Raw genomic sequence first — 16,467 nt, forward strand, 5'->3', positions numbered from 1 at the left:
GTTTCCTGAAGTGAATGTTTGAAACTAAAAAATTTAATGTGTCAATGCATAATAAAGTGGACAATGTTAAAGTTGGAATCTCATTTCCTGACCGAATTCTTTGAAAGAATATTGAACCTAGGCAAGACTGAGGTTGCATAATATTTCAGGCAATATTCATTTTAACAAAAAAGGAATTCTTTTAACGATGTTACCATGTGTTTCTGGGCAATATTTAGGGCACAGGTGCTGGAAACCATTTAGATCTGACATTAATTTTGTGCTGCTATAAATTACCATTATAGTAAGTGAATTACCAGACATCTCTTTATTTTCATACAGTTGCTACAAGAGGCAGCATCCTTTATTTCTTGATCGTCGAGATGAGTATGGTGAATGTGATGTATCAGACTTCTCTGAGGCAATTCCTTGGGATCTTCGACCTGTCACTAGTCAGGTCTGGTACCACATTCCTCTTTACTTGGATTCGCCAATCGCACTTATTTTCTTTCTTTCTGCCCTTCTCACCCTAATTTTCAACGTGATTTTAAAATAATCTATGCATGCTGTATTTAATAGTTCTTTAATATTTAATAGAATTTTATAGTTTTTACATTTAATATTTTTCAAAACCAATTCCACCAGGTCCACTAAAAGTCCATTCACAAGCAAGCGAATAGTGTGCATTATTGATTATATGACATATGAAGTCTACACATACACTGCTCGTGGATTGTATGAACAACACAAGTTCCTTTTCACACTTTTGCTCACTCTGAAAATTGACATGCAGTGCCACAAAGTTAAGCATGAGGAATTTCTCACACTCATTAAAGGTATGTTGGTTCATATTTAGATGAAGTGGAACCCCAACTTTTACAACTTGTTAAAATGCTTTTATGATGTCTAAATTGGAGAGCACTGGAACAAGAACCAGTCCTTAATTGTAGTCCAGGTTGAATATTTAAATTTTGCTGCAAGAAGAGTCTACCACATTGCTCCTTATCAATAAGCAATGACACGGAGAACATTATTTTTAATGCCAAAATTCTGTAATTACAATTGGGTTAGTTTTGTAAAATGTGCATGCCCTCACCCTCCATTTTAAAAACTTCTGAAATTTTACTTAATAAAAGGATTCAATTGAGGGTAAAGTGTATGAAAAAGAAATTCAGGACAGTTCTCCTCAGAAGCATTTAGTTAGACCAGGTGCTGTACAGATATCTGATTGATCAATACTGTATCCACTTAAATATCCAAAGACCATAGCTGCATCATAGAATCATTGAATTTTATAGCATAGAAAGAGGCCATTCAGCCTCATTCAACTCAACTTATTCAACCATTCAACTGTCTGGAAGAGCTATCTGCATAGTCCCATTCCCATAGCCTTTTAATATTTTCTTTTTCAAATATTTATCCACTTCCCTTTTAAAAGCTATTATGGATTCTGCTTCCACCACTGTTTCTGGGAGGGCATTCCATATCATAACAACCCTCAGCATATAAAAAGTGTCCCTAACCACTTTGTTCATTTGGTGGGGATCTGAAATTTATAGTTACAGACCATAATTTGTAACAGCACTGTATTAACCAAGGAGCATGATTGTTATCTAACATAGAACCATAGAAAAGATACAGCACAGAAGGGGGCCATTCGGCCCATCGTGTCCGCGCCGGCAAAGAAGAACAACCAGGTGCCCATTCTAATCCCACCTTCCAGCACCCGGTCCGTAGCCTGTAGCTTACAGCACTTTAGGTGCTGGTCTAGGTACTTTTTAAAAGAGCTGAGGGTCCTTGCCTCTTCCACCAATTTGGGCAGCGAATTCCATACACCCACCACCCTCTGGGTAAAAAAGTTTTTCCTCATGTCCCCTCTAATCCTTGCTCCAATCAACTTAAATCTATGTCCTCTAGTTCTTGAACTCTCCGCTCGGGGAAACAGGTACTTCCTGTCTACTCTATCTAGGCCCCTCATAATTTTGTGCACCTCAATCAAGTCTCCCCTCAGCCTCCTCTGCTCCAAGGAAAACAACCCCAGCCTATTCAATCTCTCCTTGTAGCTGCAATTTTCAAGCTCTGGCAACATTCTTGTAAATCTTCTCTGCACTCTCTCCAGAGCAATTACGTCCTTCCTGTAATGTGGTGACCAGAACTGTGCACAATATTCCAGCTGTGACCTTACCAGCGTTTTATACAGTTCCATCATTACATCCCTGCTTTTGGATTCTATACCTCAGCTAATAACGGAGAGCATTCTGTATGCCTTCTTCACAACCTTATCTAACTGCACTGCCACCTTCAGGGACCTGTGCACATGCACTCCAAGGTCTCTCACTTCCTCTACCCCTCTCAATATATTCCCATTTACTGCGTATTCCCTTTTACTGTTTGCCTTCCCTAAGTGCATTACCTCACACTTCTCCGGGTTGAACTCCATTTGCCACTTTTCCGCCCACTCCACCAACCCATTGATATCTTCTTGGAGTCTACAGCTATCCTCTTCACTATCAGCTACACGGCCAATTTTTGTGTCGTCTGCAAATTTGCCAATCATGCCCCCTACATTCAAGTCCAAATTATTAATATATACCACAAACAGCAAGGGACTCAATACTGAGCCCTGTGGCACACCACTGGAAACAGATTTCCATTCGCAAAGACATCCATCAACTTTTACCCTTTGTTTCCTGTTACTGAACCAATTTTGGATCCAATTGGTCACATTTTCCTGTATCCCAAGGGCTTTTACCTTTCTGACCAGTCTGCCATGTGGGACCTTGTCAAATGCCTTACTAAAATCCATGTAGACAACATCCACTGCACTACCCTCATCAATCCTCCTCATCACTTCCTCAAAGAATTCAATCAGATTTGTAAGGCATGACCTTCCCTGAACAAATCCATGCTGACTATCCCTGATTAAACCATGCCTTTCCAAGTGACAGTTTATCCTATCTCTCAGTATTGATTCTAATGGTTTGCCCACCACCGAGGTAAGACTGACCGGCCTATAATTGTTCGGCCTTTCCCTCGTACCCTTTTTAAACAATGGTACTACGCTTGCAGTCTTCCAGTCCTCCAGTACCTCCCCTGTATCTAGTGAGGATTGGAAAATGATCCTCAGAGCATCTGTTATTTCCTCCCTGGCTTCCTTCAATAGCCTAGGAATCAATCCATTCGGCCCTGGTGACTTATCAACTTTCAAGGATTCCAGTCCCTCCAGTACTTCCTCTCTCGTTATGTTTACCTTATCCAATATTTCACACCTCTCCTCTTTAACTACTACATCCGGATCATCCCTTTCCTTTGTGAATACAGAGACAAAATATTCATTTAAAACCCTACCCACATCCTCTGCTTCTACACACAAGTTACCCTTATCATCCCTGATAGGTCCCACCTTTTCCTCAGCTATCCTCTTGTTCTTAATGTATTGATAAAACATCTTTGAGTTTTCGTAAACCTTACTAGCTAATATTTTTTCATGCCCTCTCTTTGCTTTCCTTATTTCCTTTTTTACGTCATCCCTGTACTTTCTATACTCCTCTAGGCTTTCCGCAGTATTTAGTTTTCTATGACAGTCATAAGCTTTCTTTTTCTGCTTTATCTTGCCCCGTATACTTCTAGACAACCAGGGGGCTCTAAATTTAGCAGTGCCACCCTGTTTCTTTGAGGGGATATGTCTGCATAGAATTTCACTTTTTAGTGCCTCCCACAGGCTTGCCACTGATTTCTCCTCAAGTAGTTGTGTCCAGTCCACTTCTGCCAAATCACCTCTTAGTTCTGTAAAATTTGCCTTCCCCCAATTTAAAATGTTTACTCCTGATTTAACTCTGTCCTTTTCCATAATAATGCTAAAACTAACTGAATTGTGGTCACTTTCCCCAATATGCTCACCCACTGTCACTTCACCCACTTGCCCATCTTCATTTCCCAGGACTAAATCTAGAATTGCATCCCCTCTTGTTGGGCTTGTCACGTACTGGCTAAAAAAGTTCTCGTGGACACCGATCAAGAATTTTGCGCCCTCTGTGCCCCTCACACTGTTTGAATCCCAGTTGATGTTAGGGTAGTTGAAGTCCCCTACTATTATTGCCCTCTTATTTTTGCACTCAGAAATTTGCCTACATATTTGTTCTCCTATCTCCCTTTCGTTATTCGGGGGTCTATAGTACACTCCTAGTAGTGTGACTGCCCCTTTTTTATTTCTTAGCTCAACCCATATGACCTCGATTGATGATCCATTTAGCATATCATCCCTTCTCACAACTGTAATTGATTCTTTAACCAATAATGCTACCCCCCTCCTTTTTTACCACCCACTCTATCCTGCCTGAAAACTCTATATCCAGGGATATTGAGCTGCCAATTATCCCCCTCTTTAAGCCAAGTTTCCGTTATAGCAATGATATCATAACATAGATTTTACAAATTATTTGCAACATAATCAATGATGATATTGTTTTTAATTGGATAGGAAACGTATTTGGTTTAATGTGGGATTTGTTAATAAGGCATAAACCCTTGAGGCATTTAAGAGATAGCTGGAAGCTGGAATGGTTTAACTGCAGATGTTTTCCAGATGGATGAACTAAGATGGGCTGAATGGTCTTGCTCGTCTATATTTATCTTGTCATGTTATAGAACTTTTAATGTATTTAATTAAAGTTGCTATTAAACATTTAGAGGGTAACTTTGACTTTTTGCAATAGTGTAAAACAGGTGGTAGCGAATTGTTAGCCCATTTTACATCATTCCCAATTTTTATTTCCATGGATGTAAAACAGGCTGTCAATTCCCGATCACTCCTTTTCCTTACACTATCGCACAAAGTCAAAATTACCCCCTTAGTTTCTTCCTTAGAATACTTAACATTTATGACAGAACAGATGCAGGAAGTATCTCTCTTCTGGTTAACCTCCTTACATTAGAAAACACTCCTTCAACAGAGACTGGAGTTATACTGCAGTCGGTGCAAACTCAAACTAGCATGAGACAGTCGCCTGGAGGGCGTCTCAAACCTCACAGTTTTAGGTGTGCTCAGCAATCTCCTGAGTTACACTACTACTCGTGTGTTGCGTATCCAAAATCGCTTTGCATTGATGCCAAAGTGGCAATATAACAGAGCCCTAAATAGTAATTGATTTTAAGAATGTAATGCGCTATATGTGTCTTCCATCTGGTGTCTTACAGCAAGCAACCAGAATACAATTTGCTGTTTTCTTATCAAATAAAATCCATAAACCCCAAAGCTTAGTTTTTTGTTTGAGTATATATCGGGAAAGTACTTTGTCGGGGGGGAGGAATGATATTTATTTTATCTCATACTTCTGTCTTTAAGTCTCTTTGAGCTGCTAAGCATTATTCCCCTGAATGTATCATATTTTTGAATGTGATCTGCATATTATATGTATCCCTGTCTTGTGTGAATTACAGGTGGTGCCTCTCTGGATCTGAAAACTTGTCCTCATAAACCTGCCAAATGGATTCTTGATATGACTTGGCTGAATCTAGTTGAACTTAATAAACTTCATCAGTTCTTAGACATCCTTGTCCAGGTAATGTCAAAGGCAACTGGTTGAATGTTGTCGGATATGTTATTGTGGTGTATAATAATAATTTTCTTTTGTCAAGATATGGATTAAAAATTAGGCAAATGTTGATGCATGATATTTATGTAAAATTCTTTGATGTGATTGATCTAGTAGGAGTAATGGAACATAGGAACATTCAGCCTCTCGAGCCTGTTCCACCATTCAGTGAGATCATGGCTGATCTGTATCCTAACTCCATCCATATCCCTTAATACCCTTGGCTAGCAAACATCTATCAATCCCAGATTTAAAATGATTAACTGAGCTAGCATCTACTGCTTTTTGTGGGAGAGAGTTCCACACTTACTATCACTCTTTGCGTGAAGAGGTGTTTCCTAACTTCTCTAATGGTTGGCCCGGCAGATCTAATGGTAAAGGACTTGAACTTCCAATCAAGGCTGCAGATTCAAATTCCAGCTTTGACATTTGACCTCTGTTTTACCGATTGGCCGGGTCGCTGGGGGCAATGCTTAACAGGGTGCCCATCTCATGACGAAGGGAGGTGGGGAGAAGGCCCTTCCACTACAATAGTCAGGGAGCAGGCTGCAGGGGTGACAGAGGCTGGTGAATTAAAAATGGGAAGAATAAAAATGGGTGATTTTTAAAATTGAATTAAATAGTAAATCCCCTTTATGTTCGAGCGATACAAGAAACATGTTGTAAAGGAACTAGGACGGCTGCTGTGGGAGCTAGGAAGAGAGCACCATATTGCGCATGTGCAGACTGACCGTGGGAGGCATGAAATACTGGCATCATGACATGACCACAGTGAGTTGGCACTCATTCCTACGTGGGGCATGATGTCATGACAGAAATCATGCTGTTGCTGGAACAGCATGTTTACTGGGCCCAGGAAAATTTGGCGGCATGCAGAAAAACCTAATAAAAGAACGAGTCTTCTTGACCACTATTATTCTTCAAAATATCCGCTGAGTTTAGCTCAGGGTTGCTGTGGACTGCATGAGACCTGCACGTCAGTAGTCAGTGGCACGAGAACAATATAAAAGTAGTTTATAATACTAGTTTTGGCAGGCTGTCAAACACTTCATAATGACAAGGGTTGTTCCCTTTTTTAAAAATCTTCTGTAATCTGTTTATACCTTCTCTGTTGTAAAGGCACTTTTGTTAATCCACTTTAAATTGGATTCCTTTTGTTTCTGTCCTTGCTTTAAACTGTAATTTCGCAGTGGGCTTCTGAATGTTTCTGAGCTGGGAGGCTAAGTATTTATTGAAATTCCATGGTGGTTTACACTCAGTGTTAAACTGGTGAAGCTGTAATAGTAGTTTCATAACAATATAATGTAAGTGTAAGATACCAGAAGATTTATAGTACGTTTAATGGGACGTCAAAGTGATGGTTAAACATGGGATTTGTGGATTAAAAGCCGGGATAACTGAAACTCTATTAAAAGGGGCCAGGTTGGGAAATGTGACTGTATCAGCGATGCCCGGCTCTGTGATGTAAAAATTAAAAGCAGTTGTTAAAAAATATTTTACATCATAAACCCAGACGGTACCATCAACAATCGTGTTTACTTCAATCCAATATTGCATTTCTTTTTCAGATTTTTTTTTATAGTTTAAAAACAAAATCAATGCAGAATTTTACTGAATAGAATTGGCAGCAGGTAACTCCCTGATGGTTTAACAAGTGAATCCAGTGAAAACCATGCAGACCAGTAGGGAGCTGGGTTTAATCCTTAGTGTTGAATTAGGTGATCTCGTGTGAGGTGGTAGTAGAGGTGCTTCAATTGGTTTCATAATGCCAGGGTTAAGGAAAAGAAAAATTAGCAAAAGGTTCCTGCTCCTGATCACTAGCTAGTGACCCCTGTTAGAAGAGTGTGTTTTTGCACAGAGTGGGGAACAGGATTAGGTTCGGCTGTAACACGACCCTGCCACACACCCTCCCTGTTGTTAAATAACTTGCCAACACTAACTACCTGGACTAATACATGAAGAATGATTGTGTGGGTGAGGTACCAGAGGACAACTAATGCCCATGGAATTGTACCCTAGCAAGGAACCAACCATTTCGAGAGGAAATGGGAAAGAAAAGTAACAAGACTTTTTTTTAAGTTGGCAGCAGGAGTAGAGCACTGACTTTAAAATGATGAATTAAAAATTGAATTAGAGCAGATTTGATTTTGGCAGATTGTAGTTTACATGGAATAAGATAGAATCTATGAAACCACCTCTCCTCCTTACTGACACTGTTGAAGAGTTTTAGCCATTGGTCTTTACCCACATTTATTTGTTTTACTACTAGATGACATTCAGCTCAAGCTTATATTAAAACAATGTCAACTGCGTAGGGATGAATTTTCACTGGGTGAATATAATGGTAGATTTTATGAATTAGCATTCCCGGTGCAGAGATTACTGTGTTAGTAGCACAAATCAGAGTATCAGGCACAAAGGTTATACACTCATGTTGCAGCATGGCCAATTTTCCAGCCATTCATTTTAATGAATGGAAAATCAGGTGGTCTGCGTAAGGGCACCTAAACTTTGATATTATGATTGGAGCTCCCAGTACATGAATCTCAGCACTGGGAGTGCTAATCCATAAAACCTACCCCCATAACTATTGTTTTAATTTTGAGCTTTAGTTGTATTTAATCTGTGAGGACTATCGTGAATGGAATTTTACAGAAGAATTCCATTTCCTAAGGGTACTTTTGCAATTGTAGTTCACAGTTGTTTATCTATTACATTTGTAGATTGCTCGAAATGAGAAGCAATGGAAAAGCTGGTTTGATAAAGATGCTCCAGAAGAGGAAGAGCTTATGCCTGATGGTTACCATCAATCGCTGGATTGTTTTCGCAAACTCTTATTAGTGCGATCCTGGTGTCCTGACAGAACGATTGCACAGGTAGAGCTCTGGAAATAAAAACTGGTCTAATACATTCCTTCAGTAATAATCATCACTTTGAAGTAGAGTTGCATAGAAATCACATCACGGAAGCAGGCTGTTCTGCCCAACCAGTCTGTGTTGATGTTTATCCTCCACACAAGCAGTATTCCTAATCCTATGTGTTTGCTCTGTTCTCATATCCCTTTATCCCCCTTTCCTTCAATCACCTATCTAATCTATTCTTAAATGTCACATGGTCTCTCCTTCAATCTATGTCTATCTCATTGTAGACTCCCAATCACTGGAAACAGTCTGTTTCTATCTATTCTGCCCCATCCCTTCGCAATTTTAAGCACCTCTGTAAAATCACTCTATAATCTCCCCCGTTCTAATAAAAACAGCCCCAGTTTTTCAAGTCTTTGTTCGTATTTGTTTTTCCTCATACCAGGCCACATCCAAGTGAATCTGCGCTGTACTCTCTGTATTGCTTCAACATCCTTCTTGTAGTATGGAGTCCAAAACTACACTCTAACAAGGCTTTACTAAGGTTTTTATATAGATTCACCATTACATTGACTTTTATATTCTGTATCGCTTGCCATCAAAGCTAGTATTCCATTAGCTTTTCTGTGACTTTATCCACCTGAGGTGCTGCTTTTAATGTGTTGTGAGCCTGAACCCCTAGAAGTCTCTGCTCTTCCACATCAACCAGCCCTCCCCCCATTCAGAGTATAACAATTACTTTTATTTTTTACCAAAATGTAACACCTCACATTTACTGACCTAGAATTCCATCTGCCACTTTTTGCCCATTCCACCATCTTATCCATATCCCCTTGCAGCTTCCTTTGGTTCTCAGAATTATTTACTATGCTTCCTATTTTGGTATCTTCTTCAAATTTGGACACCACTCCTTCTAGCCCTACATACAACTCAGTGAACATATGAGGTCCCAGAACAGAACCTTGTGAGAGACCACTCTGAGAAGCTCCTACTCTCTGTTTCTTCCCTTCTAACCACCTTTAAATCCAATTTGCTACCCTCTCCCTAATTCCATGCCTTTTAATCTTCTCCAATAGTCACCTGTGTAGTACCTTGTCAAAAGCGTTCTGAAAGTCTATGTACACTACATGCACTCATTTCCCCATATCTGTTACCTTCTCAAAGTACTTATCCCCACCAATGTCTGCCTATCCTCTACTACCTCACTATCCTCTCCTCTCCTCTCCTCTCAGGGGCCCCAGCTTACATTTAACAACTCTCATTTTACCTGTTATGCTTGTGAAAAACTTTACTGTTCTTTTTAATATTTTTTGAGATTCTCTCCTCATGCTCCTTCCTTACTTTGTGAGGTAGTACAGCCCCACTAATAAGGAAGAACTTGCATTTATTGCCTTTCATGACCTCAGGACGTCCCAAATGCTTTCCAGTCAATGAAGTACTTTTTGAAGTGTAGTCACTGTTGTAATGCAGGAAATGTAACAATCCCTTTATTATCTTTGATTTTTAACCATATTGACTCTGTCTGAACCTCTTTTTCATGTACATTAGCCCTCTCTATCCCATGCATTCCCTCGTTCACCAATATTGCCACTCCTTTCTCTTTCATACCTATTCTGTCTCTCCTAAAAACATTCTAACATGATTATGTTTATTTTCCATTACTACCTAGTTTGCAACCAAGTTTCTGTTGGTGCTATTAAATCTATACCTTCCTGTCATGATCGCTTCTAACTCCCCAGTTTATTTCCTAAACTCAGAGCATTGCAGCACTTTATCGGGGCACTAACAAGTCTCCTATTACTACTACAAGCCTAACTCAATTGCTAATCTCGTCCCCTCCCACACCCCACCTGAGCCATCTCATATACTTTGGCCCCATTGTAATCCATTTGATAATCCTGCTCTCATCCTCCATACAGGAAGCCAGTGCTTCAAACTGGTTGGAGAGGGTAATTTGCTCTGGATGTTCCCACTCTAGCCTGTCCTTTCTTGCTTTCCTTGACATTTGGATGGTCATCATTCCTTCCTCTACCACAGCCAGCTCCCTGATTCTCAGTGGGTGATTACCTCTGAAACCTTTCTCCTTCCCATATGTGTTGAATTGTCTCCAGTTGCACCTCAGGTTCTGAGATCTTAAACTGAAATAAACTCAGTTGGAGACAGTTCCCGCAGATGTGTTTGTCCGTGTTAACATCTGCTACTTCAAACTCCCACATCTTGCAGGAACTGCACATCACTGTCCCCTCCTGTGATGCCATGCTTAAAACTTCATCTACTTTGTACATAAGAGAACTGTTGAATGCCCAATTCTACAATTAGAAAGAGTCACATCCAATGAATTGCCTTTGAAATTCACTTATTGTTGTTCTGTAGGCAAACGCAGCAGCCTAGATTATGTGCTCAAGGCCTGGAACAGACTGATTCAGAGGCGAGAGCGAAAATCCTACCAACTGAATCAAGCTAACAACAATTATAGTTGTAACTGTTTCTTAATGTTAGTGACCTCACTGCCTCCTTGACAGAGGCCAGCTAACTGTGCATAGAAAAAAAAGTTTGCTATATGTGGCTTAGTGCCACATCAGGCGCTGCATTTACCCAATGGGCTATCAGAGAGTCAACAGTTTCACAGGAGTGATTTTCACAGAACTCTGTTGCATTTGTATTCAGATACAGTGAAAATAGCAGAACATTTTTCACTTAGCTATAATTTTGAATTTTTTTGTGAACAATTAATGTGAACTATGTGATTTGCCTTTTAAAATCAAAAGCTCCAATAATTTTTTTAATATATCTAGGCCCGTAAATATATCATCGATTCTATGGGCGAGAAGTATGCAGAAGGTGTCATTCTGGACCTTGAAAAGAGCTGGGAGGAATCTGACCCCAGGACCCCTCTCATCTGTTTCCTCTCCATGGGTTCTGATCCTACAGACCGCATCATTGCTCTTGGAAAGAGACTGAAAATTGAGACTCGTTATGTTTCTATGGGTCAGGGACAAGAGACATATGCACGTAGATTGCTGCAGCAGACCATGTCAAGTGTAAGAGGATTATCATTCACCAATTTATGTACAGAAGCTGAGATTTGAGTGGTCAAAGATTGTACATTTATCTATGTTTCCTTTAAATTGGGGATCCAGTTCAGTTAACACGTTTCTCTGAGACCTTGCAGCTTTATAGAATAATGGTCTTAAGAAGAATCTGTCAGTTGTGGAGATCTGAACCACCGTCTGTGCCAGTGTAATGCCACAGCACATTGAAACACCAACATGAGATGCCACTGAGAGTTGGATACACTCCCAATCTCTCCAATTGGATAAGCTCCTGATCTCAGCAACTTAATGAAGAGAGTTGCCAAGTGAAGGCCAGGCACATCCCCAAAACGAAAGGTGGAAAAACCAGAAAGAGAGTCAACTTGGGGACTAGCCATTAGTGTAAAAACCCAAAAAATTAACATAAGGCGATGTATAAATTACTACATACCCCCACCATTAAATATTAACTGTGCTTTTTGTTTGTTTTTAAATTCATATGCAATAAATTTAATTGGCTTTGGGGATTCATTTATAGGGAGGCTGGGCATTACTGCAGAACTGCCATCTAGGACTGAACTTCATGGATGAATTGATGGACACAATTACAGAAACTGAGACTATTCAGGACTCATTCCGACTGTGGATAACAACTGAGGTCCACAGGAAATTCCCTATTACTCTGCTGCAAATGTCGATAAAGTTTACCAATGAACCACCACAGGGATTAAAAGCTGGTCTGAAACGTACTTATACAGGTAGAAAAGTAATTTTCTAGATTTGTATGTGCACTTATTTAATGCTTTAATGGCTTCCCATGTGTGAACATCAGAACAGAAGAAATAGGAGCAGGAGTAGTCCTATTGGCCCCTCAAGCCTGCTCCGCCATTCAATCAGATCATGGCTGATCTTCAACCTCAACTCCACTTTCCTACCCAATCTCCATATCCCTTGATTCCCCTAGAGTCCAAAAATCTACCTCAGCCTTGAATATACTCTACAACTCAGCATCCACAGCCCTCTGGAATAGAGAATTCCAAAGATTCACAACCCCCTAATGAAATTCCTCCTCATCTCAGTCTTAAATGGCCAAACCCTTATCCTGCGACTATGCCCCCTGGTTCTAGACTCTCCAGCCATGGGAAACAACCTCAGAATCTTATATGTTTCAATGAGATCATCGCTCATTCTTCTAAACCCCAGAGCGTATAGGCCCATTCTACTCAACCTCTCCTCATAGGACAACCCTCTCAGTCCAGGAATCAATCTAGTGAACCTTCGTTGCACCACCTCTAAGGCAAGTATATCCTTCCTTAGATAAGGAGACCAAAACTGTACACTGTACTCCAGGTGAGGTCTCACCAAAGCCCTGTACAATTTTAGTAAGACTTCCTTACTCTTGTACTCCAACCCCCTTGCAATAAAGGCCAACATGCCATTTGCTTTCCTAACTGCTCGATGTACCTGCATGCTAACTTTTTGCGTTTCTTGTACGAGGACACCTAAGTCTTTCTGAACACCAACATTTAATAGTTTCTCACCATTTAAAAAATATTCTATTTTTCTATTCTTCCTACCAAAGTGAATAACCTCACGTTATACTCCATTTGCCACTTTCTTGCCCACTCACTTCACCTGTCTATATCCCTTTGCGTCCACCTCGCAGCTTACTTTCCCACCTAGCTTTGTATCATCAGAAAGCTTGGATACATTACACTCGGTCCCTTAATCTAAGCCATTATATAGATTGTAAATAGCTGAGGCCCAAGCACTGATCCTTGCGGCACCCCACTAGTTACTGCTGCCAAGCTGAAAATGACCCGTTTATCCCCACTCTCTGTTTTCTGTCCGTTAACCAATCATACTAATATGTTACCCGCAATCCCATAAGCCCTTATCTTGCATAACAACCTTATCGAATGCCTTTTGAAAATCCAAATATACTACATCCACTGGTTCCCCTGCTAGTTATATCCTCAAAAAACTCTAATAAATTCGTCAAACACAATTTCTCTTTCATAAAAGTATGTTGACTCTGTCTAATCACATAATGATATTCTAAGTACCCTGTTACCACTTCCTTAATAATGGATTCCAGCATTTTTCTGACGACTGATGTCAGACTAACTGGCCTGTAGTTCCCTGTTTTCTCTCTCCTTCCTTTCTTGAATAACAGTGTTACATTTGCTACCTTCCAATCCGCTGGGACCGTTCTAGAATCTAGGGAATTTTGGAAGATCAGAACCAATGCATCCACTATCTCTGCAGCCACCTCTTTTAGAACCCTAGGATGTAGGCCATCAGGTCCAGGGGATTTTTTGGTTTTTAGTCCCTTTAGTTTCTCCAGTACTTTTTCACCACTGAAATTAATTACTTTAAATTCCTCACTCTCATTAGCCCCTTGGTTCCCTACTATTTCTGGTATGCTTTTTGTGTCTTCTACTGTGAAGACAGATACAAAATATTTATTTAACATCTCTGCTATTTCCTTAGTCCCCATTATAATTTCTCCTGTCTCAGCCTCTAAGGGACCAAAGTTTACTTTTGCTACTCCCTTTTTACATACTTATAGAAGCTCTTACAATCCGTTTTTATATTTCTTGCTAGTTTACTTTCATATATTTTCTCCCTTTTTTTATCAGTTTTTTGTTCATCCTTTGCTGGTTTCTAAAACTCTCCCAATCCTCAGGCTTACTACTCTTCTTGGCAGTGTTATAGGTCTCTTCTATTAATCTAATACTATCCTTAACTTCTTTAGTTAGCCATGGATGGATCACTTTTCCCGTGGAGTTTTTATTTCTCAATGAAATGTATATTTGTTGAGAATATTGAAATATTTCTTTAAATGTTTGCCACTGTTTATCAACCGTCATTCCCTTTTAATCTAATTTCCCAATCTACCTTAGCCAACTCGCCCTTCATATCTATGTGATTGGCTTTATTTAAGTTTAAGACTCTAGTTTCTGACTTAAGTACGTCACTCTCAAACTCAATGTGAAATTCTGTCATATTATGATCCTTCTTCCCCAGAGGATCCTTTACTGTGAGATTATTAATTAACCCTGTCTCATTACACAATACATGATCTAAAATAGTCTGATCCCTGATAGGTTCCATGACGTATTGTTCTAGGAAACTGTCTCGAATGCATTCCATGAACTCGTCCTCCAGACTACCTTTGCCAATTTGATTTGCCCAGTATATATGAAGATTAAAGTCCTCCATGATTACTGCATTACCTTTGTTACAAGCTCCTATTATTTAATGATTAATACTCTGTCCAATGGTATAGCTACTATTAGGGGGCCTATAAACTACTCCCACCAGAGTTTTCTGCCCCTTGTTATTTCTTATTTCCACCCATACTGATTCTACTTCCTGATCTTCCGAGCCAAGATCCTTTCTCACCGTGGTCAGTGGGACAGTCAAACGGCGCAGCACCCTCCACAGGGCATCTGGGACCTGTGTGAACAGGGCATGCAACTATGTGTCTCCTTAACCAATAAGATTGAAGAATTGTTAATGAGCCAGCGCAGAGTCTGAACCAGGAAGTGTAAGTTAGAATAGTGAATTCAATGTCAAATCAGGTATGGAAAGCAAAATAAAGAGAGGGTAGGAAAGATTGGATTAAGAGAGAGAGACAGAAAGAAAAAGTTTTAAAAAATATTTTATTTACATTTAAAAAAAAATTCCAACAATAATTAAAAGCTGAAGGAATGAGACTCCACACTTCTAAAAGTTAATTTTCAGTGCCAGAGAGGTTGTTTGGCAGTATTAGCCCAAGCCTGGATGTTGTCCAGGTCTTGTTGCATGCGGGCACAGACTGTTTCATTATCTGAGCAGTTGCAAATGGAACTGAACACTGTGCAATCATCAGCGAACATCCCCATTTCTGACCTTACGATGGAGGGAAGGTCATTGATGAATCAGCTGAAGATGGTTGGGCCAAGGACACTGCCCTGAGGAACTCCTGCAGCAATGTCCAGGGGCTGAGATGATTGGCCTCCAACAACCACTACCATCTTCCTTTGTGCCAGGTATGACTCCTGCCACTGGAGAGTTTTCCCCCTCATTCCCATTGACTTCAAATTTACTAGGGTTCCTTGGTGCCACACTTGGTCAAATGCTGCTTTGATGTCAAGGGCAGTCCCTCTCACTTCATCTCTGGAATTCAGCTCTTTTGTCCATGTTTGGACCAAGGCTGTAATGAGGTCTGGAGCAGAGTGGTCCTGGCGGAACCCAAACTGAGCATCGGTGAGCAGGTTATTGGTGAGTAAGTGCCGCTTGATAGCACTGTTGACGACACCTTCCATCACTTTGTTGATGATTGAGAGTAGACTGTTAGGGCGGTAATTGGCCGGATTAAATTTGTCCTACTTTTTGTGGACAGGATATACCTGGGCAATTTTCCACATTGTCGGGTAGATGCCAGTGTTGTAGCTGTACTGGAACAGCTTGGCTAGAGGCACGGCTAGTTCTGGAGCATAAGTCTTCTGCACTACAGCCAGGATGTTGTCGGGGCCCATAGCCTTTGCTGTATCCAGTGCACTCAGCCGTTTCTTGATATCATATGGAGTGAATCGAATTGGCTGAAGACTGGCTTCTGTGATGGTGGGGATATCGGGAGGAGGCTGAGATGGATCATCCACTCGGCACTTCTGGCTGAAGATGGTTGCAAACACTTCAGCCTTGTCTTTTGCACTCACGTGCTGGACTCTGCCTTCATTGAGGATAGGGATGTTCACAGAGCCTTCTCCTCCCATTAATTGTTTAATTGTCCACCACCATTCATGACTGGATGTGGCAGGTCTGCAGAGCTTTGATCTAATCCGTTGGTTGTGGAATCGCTTAGCTCTGTCTATAGCATGTTGCTTCCGCTGTTTAGCATGCATGTAGTCCTGTGTTGTAGCTTCACATTCATGATGAAGCAAATGACAGGGCGACTTCACAGATGGGGCACAATAATGGCCAAGACGTGCTAGTGGTCCTATATACCCTGAG

The 16,467-nt window shown here is 40.5% G+C and overlaps 1 protein-coding gene across 1 annotated transcript in view; it reads left to right on the forward strand.

Annotated features, from left to right (window-relative positions):
• LOC137333415 (dynein axonemal heavy chain 5-like) overlaps positions 1–16,467 on the forward strand; it is a 150,927-nt gene that overhangs the window by 112,443 nt on the left and 22,017 nt on the right. Inside the window, exons 43-48 of the mRNA XM_067997567.1 lie at positions 322–436; positions 625–815; positions 5,419–5,540; positions 8,297–8,449; positions 11,230–11,475; positions 12,005–12,224. Coding sequence (XP_067853668.1) covers positions 322–436; positions 625–815; positions 5,419–5,540; positions 8,297–8,449; positions 11,230–11,475; positions 12,005–12,224 — 1,047 coding nt within the window. The remainder of the gene's footprint in view (positions 1–321; positions 437–624; positions 816–5,418; positions 5,541–8,296; positions 8,450–11,229; positions 11,476–12,004; positions 12,225–16,467) is intronic.

This window comes from Heptranchias perlo, chromosome 16 (genome assembly GCF_035084215.1).
Source record: "Heptranchias perlo isolate sHepPer1 chromosome 16, sHepPer1.hap1, whole genome shotgun sequence".
Classification (NCBI taxonomy): domain Eukaryota; kingdom Metazoa; phylum Chordata; class Chondrichthyes; order Hexanchiformes; family Hexanchidae; genus Heptranchias; species Heptranchias perlo.